Genomic DNA, 19,624 nt, shown 5'->3' with positions numbered 1-19,624 from the left:
AAACATTATAATTCTGTGTGAATCAGCATCAGGCGGGTAAGATACAGCTTTTCACTTTTTATTTTGTTTTCACAGATTTATTGAGATTTTTAATGATTTATTGTTAGAACAGCTGATTAACAGCTGATAGACATTTTAATTTCACTTGATTACTAATTTAAATAATTAATCATAAACTATTTAATGTGACTTCAAGCTCCAAATGAAAAAAACAGAACCGGTTTAATTTATTTGAAGTGAAGACCTTCCTGTCACACAAATATAGTATCATAATATTTCGCATTTCTGTCGCCGCAGCAGGTTTAAAAACTTTGTCACAGAAACATGAAGAAAGTTTAAAAATCTTTATTTTGGGGTGAAATGATCCTTCGAATAAATAGACTTTTAAAATTCCAGATCGGGAGCTCGATCTCTGACGGAAATAACACAAGTACAAATAAATGTAGAAATAAAATTTAAAAAATGTATAAATACACGAAAATTCTATATTTTTACATTTACTTTATTATTTATTCAGGTATTTCTGCATTTATTTCTACATTTTTCATAAACTAAATACATGAAAAATGTAGAAATGAATGAAAACTGCGGAAATGCCAAAATAAATAAGATGTCATTTTTCTGGATCCACTGTGATGTAACAATCAAAGCTTTTAGTCACATAAATGTTGTTCTAGTCGCGCAGACGGGACGAGTCTCAGCAGGTCTCCGAGTCCGCCGGACACGACTGAAACACTGAGCAGAGACAAGTCAGAGAGACTGTTTGTTTGTTTGTTTGTTTGTTTGTTTGTTTGTTTGTTTGTTGAGGATGAATGAAGTGAGAAAACTCTCCATCTGTCCGACCTTCCACCTCACCTGCAACTCGTTTCCTGTCTCAGTGACTCGTGTCCTCACTCACTCAGTGCCATCACACTGTGAGACACACACACACACACACGCACACACACACACACACACAAACACACACACGCTATAGATGTGTGGAGTCAGGTGAGACCTCATGATTAGTGCAATACTTTTTAATTTGTTTGTTTCCACACAGATTAGTCGGCACTTTTACTGTCTTCTGCTCTGAGACTCGCTCTGACTCACTCTTAGACTCGCGCTGACTTACTCTGAGACTCCGAGATTCGATCTGGTCCGCTCTGAGTTTTGCTCCTATCCCCTTGCTCTGAGACTCACTCTGACTCACTGAGACTCGCCCTGAGACTGAGACTCACTCTGAGACTCGCTGTGACTCACTCCGAGACCGAGACTTGCTCTGAGACTCGCTGTGACTCACTGAGACTCGCCCTGAGACTGAGACTCGCTCTGAGACGTGTTCTGAGACTCACTTTGACTTGCTCTGAGACTCGCTGTGACTCACTCTGAGACTTGTTCTGAGACTCACTTTGACTCACTCTGAGACTGTGACTCGCTCCGAGACTGAGACTCGCTGTGACTTGATCTGACTCGCTCTAAGACTCTGAGACTTGCTCTGACTCACCCTGAGACTCGCTCTGAGACTTGATCTGAGACTCGCTGTGATTTGATCTGAGACCTGCTCTGACTCGCTGTGACTTGATCTGAGACTCACTGTGACTCGCTATGACTTGATCTGAGACTCGCTCTGAGACTGAGACTCGCTGTGATTTGATCTGAGACCTGCTCTGACTCGCTGTGACTCGCTCTAAGACTTGATCTGAGACTCGCTGTGACTCGCTTGTCTTCATGTGATGCTGGGGAAAAACATTCTTCATGCTGAAATAAATAAAACATTTAGTCCAGAAGTTTGGCAGCTGTACAGAGCTGTGCCTGTCACAACGTATATTTTCATTTTATTATTATTATTATTATTGTGTTTCAGTTCTACAGGCTGTGGTTGTAATCAGTGCTTCATCTGGTCCCAGTATCTTGCCATTATTATTATTATTATTATTATTATTATTATTATAGAGTACATGTACAAAAAACTGTGTCATATTATGTCGTCGTCGGGTGAAAATAAATAAAATAAAATGTGTTCTTTGCTACAGAATTCATATTGAATTTGCTCGTAGTGAAGCAGCTGCCATCCTCATGCACTCTGATTCTTTTACTGTTACTTTCCTTTTTATTTTTCTATTGTATTCAACAACTGTTTTCATACGATTATCCAGGATTATACAGTTATTATCGACATTAATTTTATATTTGTTCTATTATAACCTGTTACTTTATCATTCATATGAATCAAGCTATACTGTATTAAATACAAACTATGTCAACAAATAAAAAGTGTGTGTTTATTTAATCAGCAGCTTCAGTTTGTTTGTTTGTTTGTTTGTCTGCAGGATCTCATAGAAACAAACGTGAATTATTCCGAACTTTAGTTCACGAGGTAAAAAGTGAAGTTCATATTGTTTATTCATCAGTTTCAGTCAAGATACATTTATTTAGACTTTTCTAAAAGTAGTTTATATTTATATAAAGAGAGAAATATAAAGTGTGCTCTCCACTTCTTCCTGTTCCGACATGAAATATCTATTTAAGCTTTAAAATTTAGTTTATTGATATTTTGCTACATTTCTGCAGCAAATTGTATTGTTATTCTTGTTTTTAATTTTAAAAAGTTTTTAATATTTAGTTTTAACATGTTGGAAAAGGAGAGACATTATTAATTCCCACCTCCTTATTTAGTTATTAAATTATGAAATATTAAAAAGTTTCATTATTGATCTGAACCTAAAAACTAATATAGTTATTATACAAGAAAAATGTGTAAAATAATATACAATATGTTGTATGTTTTTTTATATAATGATTTTGGTTATTATCAATAAAACCATGTTAAATGAGATATCAGCTCTTAAATTAAACTCTTATCAGCTATTTTTGTTGTTATTATATTTGTCCAAACAAATATACCTTTAGTTGAACCAGACATTAAAATGAACAAGACATTGAAAAAACAAGGGTCTAATTTTATTTTATGAGTGTATTTTTTTTTATTTTTTGTCTTTTTTTAGTCGTTTTTACATTTATATTTGGTCTTTTTTCAGTCTTTTTTACATCTATATCTGGCCATTTTGTGTCTTTTTTTATAGTTATTTTTGAATCTACTTTGGTTATTTTGTGTTCTTTTTAGTCATTTTTACATCTATTTTGGTCATTTTGTGTCTTTTTTGGTGTCATTTTTACATCTGCAGACATGGAAACATTCTGGATAATAACCAAAATCAAAATCAATAAAACCATGTTAAATGTCTAGATATCAGCTCTTAAATTAAACTCTGTTGTTATCATTAATAATATAATTTTACATTATTCCTATAGACACACACAAACAGACAATGAATAAACAAAATAAGAATTAAATCTAATGTCACAAAACAAAATCAAAGTTTCTTAAAAGCGGCATTAATCCATTTTTATTAGTGTAACTAAATACATTTAGTACTGAAGTACAATTCTGAGGTTCTTGTATTTCCATAGTATTTTTATTTTATGTAACTTTATACTTTTTACCTCTAAATGTAGTGGAGTGAAAGTATAATATTTTAAGGTAATGGAGTAAAAGTAAAAAAAAATACACAAAATGGAAATCCTCAAGTATAATTTTGGTGTACTTGTAGTTTACTTCAGTTCAGTATTTGAGTAACTGTACTGTTTACCTGTCTGATCCAGGTGTTAGTCGGTGTTCGTGTCTCTGTTTTGGCGGGTTATATTCAAAATAAAGTGACGTAAGACGCAGTGTGGGCCAATAGCAGCGGAGGGGGGCGTGTCCGGGTCTTGTGTTACAAACAGGAATCCGGACTGAGGAGTGTTTTCCTCAAACAGCTGATTAATCCACAAAAACAACAACAACAACACTGTCGGGACCGCGCGTGGACGGTGTTTGTGACGCAGCGGAGCGCGTGCACGGGTCAGTGATTCTCTTCTGCGTGTTTTTAATGAATTTAATGAGACAAAAACCTGCTAGTAAACACTGTGTGTGTGTGTGTGTGTGTGTGTGTGTGAGAGACATCCCAAACATTCAGCCTGCAGTGTGTGTGTGTGTGTGTGTGTGTGTGTGTGTGTGTGTGTGTGTGCAGGAGGAGGGACTTGTTGTGGGGGACATGTTCGACATTTTACTCCCGACTATTGAACTAAGCAAAGAATATGATTTGTCCCTGTGTGTGTGTGTGTGTGTGTGTGTGTGTGTGTGTGTGTGTGTGTGTGTGTGTGTGTGCGTGCGTGCGTAATGGCGCGCGGATGTCTCCACACCGCGACGCCTCGTAGTTCCCGTTCCGTTTGACTTTGGCATTATTTGGTAGGGCAACGGGACCCGCTCCTCCTGCTGCCGGAGCAGCTCCTCCTGCAGCGGGAGCGGCTCCTCCTGCTGCTGGATCGGCTCCTCCTGCTGCCGGATCGGCTTCTCCTGCAACGGGAGCGGCTCCTCCTGCAGCCCGTGAGGCCTTCACGGCGCCCTTGTAGCGGCCAGCTGATGCGTTTTAGTGCCTTTTGTTTGCAGGTCGGTGGGAGTGCAGGGGGGGGGCGGGGGGAGCGCGCATTGCGAAGTCTCGCATGCTTTAGCACAAAACTTGCAACAAAAAGCCCCAAACACAGCTCTTACTGTTACAGTTTGCAGTAAACTTTGGTGTTTTCTGCAGCACTAACATCATAAAAACGTTTATTGTGACGGTGTGTGTGGTGGAGCTCTCAGCGGGGCTGCCGGAGCCTCTGTGCCCGGGCTGGAGGCTCGGATCCCGGCTGCTGCTGCTGCAGCTCCGCCTGTCTGTTGTTGGAGACGGTTTATTTTGGAAGTTCCTCCTTTTTGGGTTTGTAATGACGGCTGCGAGCGCTGATTGGCTGCAGGCTCCATAGAGGGGCGGGGCTTAAACTCCCTCTTACAGAGTCACGTGTTGAAAACTCCAGGAAGTAGCTGGGTTTTCAGAATAAAAGCTTGGATAGAGCTATATAGATATATAAACTCCAGTCACAAAGCTGCTGCTACTGACACTAAGTTTACTCAAGTACTGTACTAAAGTACTTCTGAGGTACTTGTACTTTACTTGAGTGTCAGAATAAAATTATATTTATTATTTATTTATTATATATACATTATATATATTTATCTTACGGAGTGGGGCTCTGCTGCAGATTGTTATATATTTGTTATTTATTTATTATATATTTATTATGTATTTATTATATATTTGTAATATATTTATAATATACATATATACTTATATATTTTTCAGAGCGGGACTCTGCTGATTGTTATTTATTTGTTATATTTATTTTTTATTTATTATATATGTATAATATATTTATAATATACATATATACTTATATATTTTTCAGAGCGGGACTCTGCTGATTGTTATATATTTGTTATATGTATTATATATTTAATATTTATTTATTATATATTAATTATTTATTATATATTTCAGAGCGGGACTCTGCTGATTGTCGCGCTTCAAGTCAAAATGGGTGTGCATGGTTACTATGTAACAATATCTGTGATTGACAGGTAAATCACACAATCCATACGCGTGGCCCCGCCCTCTTGTGGCCGCTCTTGACTAACTGACCAATAGTGCTTCTCTGGAGGCGGGCCCGCGCCTGTAAACCCCGCCCCTCCGCGGGACCGAGCGAGCGGAGCTTGTTTTCCTCTCGGGGAGAGATTTCCACTTTTTCTGCCTCTTGCTCTGTTTCAACTGTTTGTTTTAAAAAAGAAATAATAAACTCCTCCATAAGCTGCTCCGCTCCGCCCGGTGTCTTCCTCTCCAGGGCAGCAGCTCACTCATAACGGATTATTAACCCGATCTTCAGCTCGCTGTTTGGGAGAGAGGGTGAGTTCATTCAGCACAGCAAGCTAACCCCGTTAGCCACATTTAGCCGTTAGCTTGTTGCTAGGCTAGCCGCAGACGGAGCTCCGTGTCCGGGCATGTTGTTTACATTAGCCGCTGTCGACTCAACAACTTCTCGGCGCAGTGAAAAGAAAAACCCGCTGCGGGTTTCGGTTTCAGTCTAAACGTGCAGCCGTGCAGCCTCGGGGCCAGCTGCTTCCCCCGCTCACCTGCCCCGTAAATAATTAGCTGCACCCCCCGGCGCCTCGCGCTGGAAATGGCGGGCGGCGCGAGGGTGCAGGGGAGGCGGCGTGCTGCAACTCGAGGCCGAGGCTGCTGCTGCTGCTGCCGCCAGGTCTATAAAGGGGATGGTGAGGCGCTAGTTAGCTGTTAGCATGTAGCTGCACTACTCTAAGGCAGTAGTTCTCAACCTTTTTGAGTCGCGACCCCCAGTTTAACATGCATGTTGTCACTGAACAGAATCTCTCACACACAGTTCAGATCAGACAAACTCAGTTGATACGATGGATTTTGGACAAATAATGAAGCAGACAACAACTAAAACATCTCTGTCTGTGCATTTATATATATATTTTATATTTTATTGTTACCATTAATCTAAGTCCTTTGCTATCAGTTTGAGTGTGTAACAGTCAGCTTCAAGCCAGAGACTCCTTGGAAAGTAACAACTTGATACTTTGGGATTTGTCAGAAAAGACATAAAATTACCCCAAAAAAGACACAAATTGACCAAAAAAAGACACAAAATGACCAAAAAGACTAAAACACATGAATTTGGCGACCCCCAGAAATCATCTTGCGACCCCAATTGGGGTCCCGACCCCAAGGTTGAGAATAGCTACTCTAAGTCAGGGGTTCTCAACCTTTTTGAGTCGCGACCCCCAATTTAACATGCATGTTGTCACTGAACAGAATCTCACACACACAGTTCAGATCAGACAAACTCAGTTGATACGATGAATTTTGGACAAATAATGAAGCAGACAACAACTAAAACATCTCTCTGTCTGTGCATTTATATATATATATATATATATATATATATATATATATATGTGTGTGTGCGTATTTTATATTTTTATTGTTACTATTAATCTAAGTCCTTTGCTATCAGTTTAAAGGTCCATTCTGACCTCCTGAGTGTGTAACAGTCAGCTTCAAGCCAGAGACTCCTTGGAAAGTAACAACTTGATACTTTGGGATTTGTCAGAAAAGACACAAAATTACCCCAAAAAAAGACACAAATTGACCAAGAAAAAGACACAAAATGGCCCAAAAAAGAAACAAAATGACAAAAAAGACCAAAACACATGAACACTTAAACACAGTGGAGACAGAGCTGACTTCCAAAATGATTTGGCGACCCCCAGAAATCATCTCACGACCCCAATTGGGGTCGGGACCCCAAGGTTGAGAATAGCTGCTCTAAGTCAGGGGTTCCCAACCTGGGGTCCGGGCCAGAGATCACAGGGGGTGCGCGAAACTTTCTCTGCTTTGAGGTTATAAAAAATATTTGTTTTACAAAAAACAGTACAGAAAATTTCCAGTGCAGAATAAATATGAATATGCAGTATAAAAATGTTGGTGCTGTGAAACAAATAAGGTGCAATGAACAGTTTGCATAAAAAACACATAAAGTGCATATAGCGACTGTATGTAATGAACCAGACTATTATCTGTTATTGTTCAGTGTGATGGCATGTGGCAGGAAAGATTTTATATATCTGTCCCTATGACAGCGGAGCTGCAGCAGCCTGTGTGATAGAAACTCTTAAGTTGTCCGTAGGAGTGAATGAGAGAGTGTGAATGATTGTCTGTATCTATATGTCAGCCCTGTGATAGTCTGAGATCTGAGCTCAGATAAGTGGTTATAATGAATTAATGGATAATAACACATGTAATGGAATAATGAAAAATTTGAATAAACCCACTTAGGGACATATTTTGGTCTGCAATTTAAAATATTAGGCTATTTTGCTAGTGTGTTGGGGGGCTTGGCTTTTCTCAGACACAAGTGGGGGGGGGGGCTTCAAGGGAAAAAGGTTGGGAACCACTGCTCTAAGTGAATGTAATGCTACTACATGCAGTGAGTCCCTGTAAAGAGAGCAGTCCCGCTTTATTCTGCAGGACCGCAGCTCACAGGGCTTTGTTTCTCCATTTCTGCAGCACTTCAGGTTCACTCTGTGCACCTCCGCTCCTTCAGCCTCCTCCCTCCTGACTGTTGTGTGTTTCAGGAGCTCGTGCTGTTGTTTGTGTGTGGAGGAAGTTGTGAATGGCTGAGCCACTGACGTAGAGCGGTGTGTGTCTCATTGGCTGCGGAGGCTGCAAGGTTGACATTCACTGCATGTCAACATTTAGATGCGTTTAGTCACGTTTAGCTTCACTGACACCAGAGGACAGGCATTGTGCTGCTTTACATCTCTGTGACATGCATTGTGCATTATATTACATTACAACTGTGCGAAACCTGAATATCAACAGAATGCAATGGTTTGCAAATCCTTGAATTACAAATGCACCTTGAAATGCTTGAAAAGTGCTTATGAAGGTATTATTTGAGCCCCTCTAACAGTGGAATCTGTAGTTGTGTACAGCATGTCAGTTGTTTAAATCAGCATTTGTGCACCTGTAATTAAGGATTTGTAAAAGTGTAAGTGTTGTGTTGTATTTGTGGAGAAAAAAAAATCTACAAGTACACAACTCAAAGAGTATGTGACTTCAAATTTACTGATACACATACACAATCACTGTACACAACTACAAATTCCACTTTATAGAAATATCTTTAACAACAAGAAAAATGCAATGTGTAAAAATGAACAGAACCACAGGTTAAATATTTATAATGAAAAACAGTTGTGCAAAAAGAAAACTGCAACTATGATAACAAGCTTCAGGTCTGAGGTAGTGCAAAAATAAATAAATACAATACACAATAACAATTAGAACAATATTTTCCGCTATGTGTGTTTATCTCTGCTTCATTCTGGGACTTCAAGAGAGAAAATAACACTTTTCAGTCACCAACATTTATGTAAACTTATTAACTCTTAATGCTTATGTTTACTGACACTGTGTCAATTAACGTCGATACTTTTTAAAAGGAGTATCGTATCCGGATACAACGTTTTAGTGTCGATACTTTTTTTGAGTATCGATACTTTTGACTAGGGTTGTCACGATACTAAAATTTTCAACTCAGAAAATGAACAGAACCACAGGTTAAATATTTATAATAAAAAACTGTTGTGCAAAAAGAAAACTGCAACTATGATAACAAGCTTCAGGTCTGAGGTAGTGCAAAAAATAAATAAATACAATAAACAATAACAATTAGAAGAATATTTTGAGGTTGTATGCTGTGCACAATATTAGGCAAGCTTGATAAAAAAAACAAAAAAATAACTTAACTTAAGTGTTCATTCCTTGGCTAGGTATCGATATTTTTGAAAATGAGTATTGTATCCGGATACAACGTTTGAGTATCGATACTTTTGACAACCCTAATGGTGACAGGCCTAAGCAGGAGTCTGATTTAATGTGTCCAGTATAAAATACTTTTCATGTGCTCTCCTTCCCTCTTCAGGTCTCTCAGCTCTCATGAGTATGAGTTCATAATGAAGCGGCGACTGGAGGATCAGGAAACAGTTTTTGCCTCCCAGCAGCGGCGCCTCGCTGGCAACACGGACGCCTTCCAGCACCGTGTCCTGGCCCCCCGCTCCGCCTCCGGCTCCGGCTGTTTATGAGGCCGTGTCCGACAACATGCAGCCCACGCCAGGCGTCCAGTACTCCGTCCCCCAGGGATACCAGGTACACGCCACTGCTCCACTGCACCTTTGTCACATATACAGTCATGGAAAATATTATTAGACCACCCTCTTTCTTCAATTTTTCATTTTAATGCCTGGTACAACTAAAGATACATTTGTTTGGACAAATATAATGATAACAACAAAAATAGCTGATAAGAGTTTGATTTAAGAGCTGATATCTAGACATTTAACATGGTTTTATTGATAATGATTTTGGTTATTATCAAGAATGTTTCTATGACTGTAGATGTAAAAATTACTAAAAAAGACACAAATTGACCAAATTGGTCTAATGTTTTTTTCCATGACTGTAGAAGGTTACTCTGAGCAGGGCTTTGAAGATTATGAGTATATAAGTCCTTGCTCAATTATGGATTATAAATTGTTTCAGCATATTTGTGATGAATTCATTTTTTCAACAGATTTTGTGCTAAATTTCACAATTTTAAACTTGAGAATGGACAAAAATGGTCAAAAATCCTCCATAATCACAGGTCACAGGAGCTTGTTTTATACACTGAGCTCAAGTTTCACTCACTAACATCATCACACATGAAGAACATTGGGCTCATTGAATCCACAAGAGTCTCAGCTTTACACCAAGACCCGATTTATGCAGCTCACAGACTGTTTAGGGACCCCAGGATGCACAAAGATTCACACACAAGAGGACACAATAACACATTTACTGCAGGAGAAACACTGCATGAGTTCTGGGTTCCCAAACAGCTTCTGATAAAGTGCATAAAGTGGGCATGTCACGTCTAAAAACAGCCCAAAGATTTAGTAAAGTATCATATTCACACACAGAGTTTAGTCTTGTTGTCTCTCCAGATTTATGCATCTCACAAACTGTTTAGAGACCCCAGTGTGCACAAAGATTCACATGCACCATTTTTTAATAGGCAAAAATAGCACATTTATCTGCATGAGATCAGCATAAAGTGGGTATGTCTGTAAAGAAGACACTCATGGGTACCCATATAGACCATTTGGGCTCATTGAATCCACTAGAGTTTCAGCTTTCCAGTCAGACCCGATTTATGCAGCTCACAGACTGTTTCGGGACCCCAGGATGCACAAAGATTCACATACAAGAGGACACAATAACACATTTACTGCAGGTTACAGCATGTCTGTAAAGAGACTTGTGGGGAAACATAGAACTTATTTTCATTCAGATATCTGCAGGTCAGTTATTAACCAGTAAAGGAATTTTAGGATGCCTTATTACAAATAAATGGTGCCTCACACGGGGCACCAATAATATAGGGATTTTATTTATAACAGTTTTAGGATGCCTCACGCAGCGGGCATCAAAAATGTAAAAAGGGGTAAATCATGAATGCTATCCACAAGAGTCTCAGCTTTCCAGTCAGACCCGATTTATGCAGCTCACAGACTGTTTCGGGACCTCAGGATGCACAAAGATACACACACAAGAGGACACAATAACACATTTACTGCAGGAGAAGCACTGCATGGGTTCTGCCCCAAACAGTTTCTGATATAGTGCATAAAGTGGGCATGTTGCGACTAAAAACACCCCAAGATTTAATAAAGTATCATATGAAACATATAAAAAGCTCTGTTTGTCCTGTCAGGCTCGCTGCATGGTCCTCTGGTTATGAGGATGAATTTCTGTGTATTTTTATTGTGTGTTGTGTGAAGCTCACAGTGCTATCCATCACGTTTCCTCCCTGATGTACTGAAGTTAACGATGTGCGATCATTGTTGTAGGTGTCTCTGCTTTCCCAGGTTTCCGCCGTGGCCCAGAACAGCGGCGGGCACGGCCACGCTCCGAGCCCGGCCGTCCACGGCGGCGCCCACCACCACGGCCCGGCGGTCCAGTCCCACGGACCCTCGGTGATGGCGGGGCACGGCCACACGGCGGCTCCTCAGGCCTCGGCTCAGGGCCAGCAGTTCCAGAGGCTCAAGGTCACTGATGGGTTTATTAAGTTATAGTTGTTTTACTGTATAAACATGTGTTGTTTAATAGGCTTGTCACGATAAAACATTATTTAAGATGATATATTTTCCCAGAAATGTCCATTTTATATATCCAACAATAAATCGATATAGTAATTATCGTGACAGACCTTTTGTTTAATATCAGAATCAGGTTGATTAAATAAATGTTTTTCCTTTTCCCCGAAGGTGGAAGATGCTTTGTCTTACTTGGATCAAGTGAAACTGCAGTTCGGCAACCAGCCTCAGGTCTACAACGACTTTCTTGACATCATGAAGGAGTTCAAGTCTCAAAGGTTCGTTCATTGTTGTTGTTTATAGAAAAAGATACTGCAAGAAACCCAAAAGTCAGCCAGGTTTGTGTTCAGAATGTGAACTTGGAGCAGTGTTAGGTAAAGTTCCAGACTCGTTTTAAAAGAGACGGAGAGAGAGACTGTACGAGAGAGTTGACAGAACAAAAACAAAATGTGATTTATTTAAATAGTTTTAACAGCAGTTACATTCTAAAGCCCTGATGGCAGCTCTGAGCTACTGGAAGATTCAAGAGTTTTTATTGTCATCATACAAGATAACGAAATTTCCTTCAGACTCACGGCTTAAACACACACAATATGTTAAAAAGACACACATTAGAATAAAACAAATAATAGATAAAATAAAATAGAATAAATTAAATGAAATAGAGGAAATAAAATAGAATAAATAAAATAGAGTAAATAAAAGAAAATGGAGTAAATAAAATAGAAAAAATGAAATAAAATGGAATAAATAAACTAAAATGGAACAAATAAAATGAAATAGAATAAATAAAAGAAAATGGGGTAAATAAAATAGAATAAATAAAATAAAATAGATTTAAAAAAATAAAATAGACCACAGTGATTTAGCAGTGTTGGAGCCAAATGTATTTATTTTTTGTAGTTATATATGTAATCAGTGTGCTGAGAATGCTGCAAAACAACTCTTGGAGTTTTAATAAAGTCAGGCAATAATTTATTTTTCCTCATTCATTGACCAGTGATCTGATGTTTATGCTGCACAAACGTGAGTTTCTCGTATTCATGTGTTGTCAGTGAAAGACTTTAATCTGTTATCTCTTGTGTCTGTTTCTGTTTCTGTCCAGTATTGACACTCCCGGGGTCATCAGCAGAGTGTCGCAGCTCTTCAAGGGTCACCCCGACCTCATCATGGGCTTTAACACTTTCCTGCCGCCGGGCTACAAGATCGAGGTCCAGACCAACGACCTGGTCAACGTGACCACGCCGGGTCAGATCCACCACATCACCCCGCACGGGATCTCAGTCCAGAACATCCCCATCACAGGAGCAGCTAGCCAGCATCCGCCCCCGCTGCCGTCTGCCGCCGCCACCACCACCGCCACCGCCCCGTCCCTCCTGACGCAGCCCGCCCCCGCCAAGATGAGCAAGGTGATCCAGAGCTGTAGAAACAAAAAGATATTTTAATCCATATAATAGTGGGGCGCCCCGCCCCCCCAATGAACTGAAAACTGTTATTTTCTATAGAGTGCCAAATCACAACAGAAGTCATTGAAGGTTACCTTTCCTGTAGAACAGGGGCTGGATTCACAAAAGTTTTCCGTAAGATAAAACTAAAGAAAATCCTTAAGAAAAAAAAATAAGATGTTCCTGTACTGACTAAGTCCTAAAAGAAGTCTAGTACTGGTTGCTAATACGAATGATCTAGTTTAGACGTGCGCCCACAGTGCGCTCCCAACATATCAAAATTGAAAGTTCAGTAATGTTTACAAAATATCTCGCTGATTTATTTACCTTACATATGTCATACAGCGGCAATGACTTTAACTCATAATACATACATGTAACGAAAACAACAAATATATTCTTATATCAAAAACCAAAAATACTAGGCACATACTGGGCACAAACTGGGCATAAACTGGGCACAGTCGAAAACTGTTTGCTTCCCAAATCAGCAACACCGGTGTCTGGGTTTCCCAGGTTAAATGACCCAACCCAGTTGACCTGAGGTCAGCTGAGCCACACAACAAACAAAGCCCCCCCCAGTGGCATGGAGCAAAATTACATGAAATAATACAAAAATGAATATGGCGCATACAGTTCCTAAGAACGTTCTTAAATGCTATTCACCATTTTTTTTCTTAAGAATTGTCGTATGTCTTAGGAACTTCTTAGTTTTGTCACTTAGGAAATTATTAAATTTTTAACTTAAGATCACTAGGTCATTAATTTTACTAGGAGTATATTTCTAGTGTAATATAGGAACAGGCCGACATGTCACACAGACTGAAAGGACATTTACATTATATGTCAACTGCCAGAATAAGCTTTATGTGACACACTCACAAAAAACTACTCTGATTTAACACATTGTCTAGGCCAGGCATGTCCAAACTATTCCACAAAGGGCCGTGTGGCTGCAGGTTTTCGTTTCAACCAAGCAAAAGCACACAGTTTGACCAATCAACTGTCTGTAGACTGAGATCCTATCGTTTATCGTGATAGTTTCTGGGAAAATATACCATCCTAAAAACTGTGTTGTGGTGACAGGCCTCGTAGTGCAGCTAGTTAACTGTTCCTCCATCTCTCCTGCAGCCTCTCCAGCCGCCGGCGTTGACCCCGAGCAGTCAGAGCAACCCGTCCATCCCCGCCTACACCTCTCCTCGCTCCCCGCCCATGCAGCTCCACCAGCCACTCAGCGGGACGCCCGCTGGGCCGCCGCTGCAGAACAACCAGCCGGTGGAGTTCAACCACGCCATCAACTACGTCAACAAGATCAAGAACCGCTTCCAGGGCCAGCCCGACATCTACAAAGCCTTCCTGGAGATCCTCCACACGTACCAGGTCAGAAACCGGACTGAGACCAGACTGAGGCAAAACTGAGGCAAAACTGAGACAAAACTGAGGCCAGACTGAGACAAAACTGAGACGAAAGTGAGACAAAACTGAGACAAAACTGAGACAAAACTGAGGCAAAACTGAAACAAAACTGAGACAAAACTGAGGCCAGACTGAGACAAAACTGAGACAAAACTGAGACCAAACTGAGACCAAACTGAGATAAAACTGAGACCAGACTGAGACAAAGCTGAGACCAGACTGAGACAAAAAACTGAGACACAAAACTGAGACAAAACTGAAACAAAACTGAGATAAAACTGAGATAAAACTGAGACCAGACTGAGACAAAACTGAGGCCAGACTGAGACCAGACTGAGACAAAAAACTGAGACACAAAACGGACTGAGACTGAGACTTTGGGATGAATAGTGGTTTAAAAAGATCACATTTTTCCATGACTCATAGAATAAAGATATACAGACCAGTTTGGTTACAGGTATCGTCTGGCTGAACTAAAGATTCTAATCTAAAGAGACACATATTGACTAAATTTGAGCAGAAAACACAAAATGCTTGTGTATTTCCATCATACACCAACAAGAATCTGTGTGATTATGTGCCCAGTGGACCGTGGACACAGAGTGACTTCATGTTTGTAATGAAACTTGTTGCAGTTTCAGTTTGTAATCTGTCACAATAGTCGGACCACTTCAGCTCCGTTTGGAGCGCAAAAAAACAAACCGTTTTCCCACAGTTTGGGTTTGCAGACTGAAAAAAGAGAAACCGTAGAAGTGCATTTTAAAACTAGACTGTGTGACCTCTCACCTCATAGTGGCTCAGCAGAAGATTTGATTAAAGCTGTTTGTGGCCCACAGAAGGAGCAGCGTAACGCTAAGGAGGCTGGGGGGAACTACACGCCGGCCCTGACGGAGCAGGAGGTCTACGCTCAGGTGGCTCGGCTCTTCAAGAACCAGGAGGACCTGCTGTCAGAGTTCGGACAGTTCCTCCCCGACGCCAACAGCTCTGTGGTGAGCAGAGACCCTCCGCTTCACTTTCCTGCAGTCTTTATCTCTTCTGTGGGTCTTCTCTCTTTTAATACTTTGCACCAGTGAAACATTTAACCTTGTTGGTAATGATGACCTGCAGGAAAAACCCAAGTGGCCCTCATTTATCAAACCAGCGTAGAAACGAGCAGATCTGAGCGTATATTTGGTCTTATGACATTGTTCACGTGTGATTTATCAAACGATCGTATCTCTCCAATCACAGCCTGAGAATGATCGGCTTTTGATAAACAATCGTAATTTAAATACCACGCCCTAATTTATATAATATATATAATATATACCTGATTCAGAAGGCTCGCCTCCAGAGTTTACAACACCGAAGGACACAATACGGCCAAAAAGAGGATTTTTTCCCCCTGAAGTCAACTTTATTGGCAAAGTACACCGTTAGAAATAACAACAGGAGGAAATAGACATTATACAGAAATACGCAGCAACGGAGGTTTATGAAATAAAAGTACTTATAGTTATAAACTCAAACAAGTTCAGTGAATATTTTACATTCGGAGCACAGCCTTTAAAGTTTTCATAGCTTTTTGGTTGCAGCCAGGAGGTAAACAATGTTTTAAAGTACGTTTTAATCCCAAAGTATGTGCATATTTTAGCATTGTGTCCACTATTTTTGTAGCTTTACACCCAGACACTGACGTCCAGACATCCTGAACACAGCAAAATAATGATAAAATGCAATATTAATAATGACAATTGTTGTAGAAAGATAAAGAAAACAACAACAACAATGTTGTTAAAGTGACTTCATGTTAAAACCGGAATATTATGGGATTAGCTGCAACTTTTAAGCATTTAGTTTCTGTAAAAGAGGTTGTAAACTGTTAACATCACTGGTTAATTTGCGTACCTCCGCTCACATCCAGACTTTGCTAAATGCCGAGCCTTGCGTAGAAATGATCGTACGCCCACTTGACGCTCACTTTCTGTCGTACGCTGGTTTGATAAATGAGGGCCACTGTATCTGGACCCGTTTTAATGTCTGAAACCGTCCACAGCTGCTCAGTAAGACCACAGCCGAGAAGGCCGAGTCGGTACGGAACGACCACGGAGGAACCGCCAAGAAGCTGCAGCTCAACAACAAGCTGAGGCCCAATCAGAACGGCTGCCAGATCCGGCGCCATCCCACCCCCGGCGCCACGCCCCCCGTCAAGGTACATCCACCTCCTCACACACTGCTGAAGCTCCCAGTCTGCTCCTGGTCCTCCTCAGGTCTTCACTTCCTGTCTGTTTGTTTCTCCCGCTGCAGAAGAAGCTGAAGTTGATGAATCTGAAGGATTCGTCGGTGGCCGAGGCCAGCAAGCACGGAGCGGGGACAGAATCGCTCTTCTTTGAGAAGGTACGCTGTGTTTTTATCTAACAAACCAAACAAAAAGAATCCTCATTCAGTTCATCTCAGATTGGAAATAATTATTTTGGTGATGTTGAGAAATGACGTTGATAAAGATGTAATTACCTTTTAAATATACAGTCATGGAGAAAAATTAGTAGACCATAATAACTACAATCATTATGAATAAAACCATGTTAAATGTCTAGATATCAGCTCTTAAATTTAAGGTTTATTGATATTTTTGCTACATTTCTGCGGTAAATTGTATTGTTATTGTTGTTTTTAATTTAAAAATGTTTTTTAAATATTACATTTTAACATGTTTGAATAAAAAGATCAATCAAAGTAATAAAAACATGTTGGAAAAGAAGAGACGTTATTCATTCCAACCGCCTTATTTAGTTATTAATACATTTTTAACTATTAAAAAGTTTCATTATTGATCTGAACCTATAAACTAATATAGTTACTATACAGGAAAAATATTTAAAATAATATACAATATGTGACTGCTTATAAAATACAATATACAGCCATAGAAAAAAATAGTAAGTCTAAGATCTGTTGTGTTGTGTGTTTCTCCTGCAGGTTCGTAAAGCTCTGCGAAGTGCCGAAGCCTACGACAACTTCCTGCGCTGCCTGGTGATCTTCAACCAGGAGGTGATCTCCAGGGCCGAGCTGGTGCAGCTGGTGCTGCCGTTCCTGGGGTGAGAGCTGAAACAGGACTTTAATCTCTTTACACTGTACTCTGTGTATATATATATATATATATATATATATATATATATATATATATGTATCATTCACATGTTTTCCACTTCATTCTGTTTAACAGGAAGTTCCCGGAGCTGTTCAACTGGTTTAAGAACTTCCTGGGATATCGGGAAATGTCGCACATGGAAACGTATCCGAAGGAGCGGGCCACGGAGGGCATCGCCATGGAGATCGACTATGCGTCCTGTAAGCGTCTGGGCTCCAGTTACAGAGCGCTGCCCAAGAGCTACCAGCAGCCCAAGTGCACCGGCAGGACGCCGCTCTGTAAAGAGGTCAGAGTTCATTAACGCTGGTGTCATTAGGAACGTTTTGTTTTCTGGTTTCTGAAGCTGCAGCTGGTTTATGGGCTGAAATATGAGCCACCAGTAACTGAATTTGACTTATTTATAGTTGAATTTGAATTGCTTAAATTTAATAATTGCATTAAAAAACTGGATTTGAATCACATAATTTGAATTTTATATTGTTCTATTTGAATCATTGCATTGAAAAACTGAATCTGAATTGTAATTTGAAATTTAATTTATTAGTTTGGAACTCAACATTCAGTTCGCACAATTCAAATTCAGTTAGCAAAAGTCAGAGCGCAATCAAGTGCAGAAAACATATGTGCTGATTGGCCGAAGAGGCGCTATGGCAACCACGTGGCAACAAATGTTACAAAAAAAAAGCGGAGCCGCTGATTGGCCGAAGAGGCGCTATAGCAACCACGTGGCAACAAATGTTACCAAAAAAAAGCGGAGGTGCTGATTGGCCGAAGAGGCGCTATGGCAACCACGTGGCAACAAATGTTTCAAAAGAAAACGGAGCCGCTGATTGGCCGAAGAGTGTTCTGTGTATCTGTGCTCGATTGCTCTGCCTGAACTACCCGGATGTTCGTCGCAGAAAGTTGAAATTGAATTTTGCTAACTGAATTTGAATTGTGAGAACTGAATGTTCAGTTCCAAACTAATAAATTCAATTTCAAATTACAATTCAGATTCAGTTTTTCAATGCAATGATTCAAATTGAACAATACGAATTCAAATTATGTGATTTAAATTCAGGTTTTTAATGCAACAATTATTCAAGTTAAGCAATTCAAATTCAGATATAAATTATTCAAATTCAGTTTCTGGTGGCACACATTTCAGCCCCTACTGGTTATCTTGATCCACTGTTTGTTTGTTTATTTGTTTGTTTGTTTGTTTGTTTGCAGGTGTTAAACGACACCTGGGTCTCCTTCCCCTCCTGGTCCGAGGACTCCACCTTCGTCAGCTCCAAGAAGACTCAGTACGAGGAGCACATCTACCGCTGTGAGGACGAGCGCTTCGAGGTGAGCACACACACACACACACACACACACACACACACACACCTCCACCAACCAGAGAGAGAGAGAGAGAGAGAGAGAGGAGTGGTGGTGGAGCGAGCTAGACAGTGAATGAAGAGAGGGAGCTACGTTAGTAAGAACAAAGTTACGAATTGAAGCAATAACACATTCTTGTTTTCTTAATATTTTACAAAAACACACACACACACACACACACACACACACACACACCGATGGGTTGGTGCAGTTCACATCTGAACACATACTGGTACACAACTTTACTCTCTCTGTCATAACAAAATTGTTAATTCAGTTTTTGTTGCTTGTCGTTTGTTTTGTCCCACCTGACAGACTATCAGCAGGGCACAATGTGCTCCATCATAGGGCTGGGCGATATATCGATTCAAAAGATATATCCATATATTTTTAAATGTGATATGGAATTAGACCATATCGCAAATATCAATAAAGTTCAATTTTTTTTATTTCCTCATATATAAATGCTGCCCTTACTAGGGTTTGTCATATTTAGTTCTTTTGTAATGTTATTCTTTTCTCATATAAATATATTTATTTCAGAAAAAAGATTGGCCTTTTGTATTTATGTTCACTTAAATAAACGGTTTCAATAAAACTACTTGTGACATGTCATATCTTACTTGACTGAACATTTGCTCTCACTTTGTGATAAAA

The 19,624-nt window shown here is 39.9% G+C and overlaps 1 protein-coding gene across 1 annotated transcript in view; it reads left to right on the top strand.

Annotated features, from left to right (window-relative positions):
• The first annotated feature begins 5,449 nt into the window (after window positions 1–5,449).
• The window catches only part of sin3aa (SIN3 transcription regulator family member Aa), a 26,226-nt gene continuing 12,051 nt past the window's right edge, over window positions 5,450–19,624 (top strand). The window contains 13 exon segments of the mRNA XM_059335591.1: window positions 5,450–5,798; window positions 9,403–9,541; window positions 9,543–9,626; window positions 11,387–11,566; window positions 11,786–11,892; window positions 12,720–13,023; window positions 14,191–14,439; window positions 15,312–15,464; window positions 16,511–16,666; window positions 16,762–16,851; window positions 17,434–17,552; window positions 17,681–17,891; window positions 18,818–18,934. Coding sequence (XP_059191574.1) covers window positions 9,434–9,541; window positions 9,543–9,626; window positions 11,387–11,566; window positions 11,786–11,892; window positions 12,720–13,023; window positions 14,191–14,439; window positions 15,312–15,464; window positions 16,511–16,666; window positions 16,762–16,851; window positions 17,434–17,552; window positions 17,681–17,891; window positions 18,818–18,934 — 1,878 coding nt within the window. The 5' untranslated portion in view covers window positions 5,450–5,798; window positions 9,403–9,433.

This window comes from Centropristis striata, chromosome 6, assembly GCF_030273125.1.
Source record: "Centropristis striata isolate RG_2023a ecotype Rhode Island chromosome 6, C.striata_1.0, whole genome shotgun sequence".
Classification (NCBI taxonomy): Eukaryota; Metazoa; Chordata; class Actinopteri; order Perciformes; family Serranidae; genus Centropristis; species Centropristis striata.
This window is presented reverse-complemented; position numbering and strand designations above follow the sequence as displayed.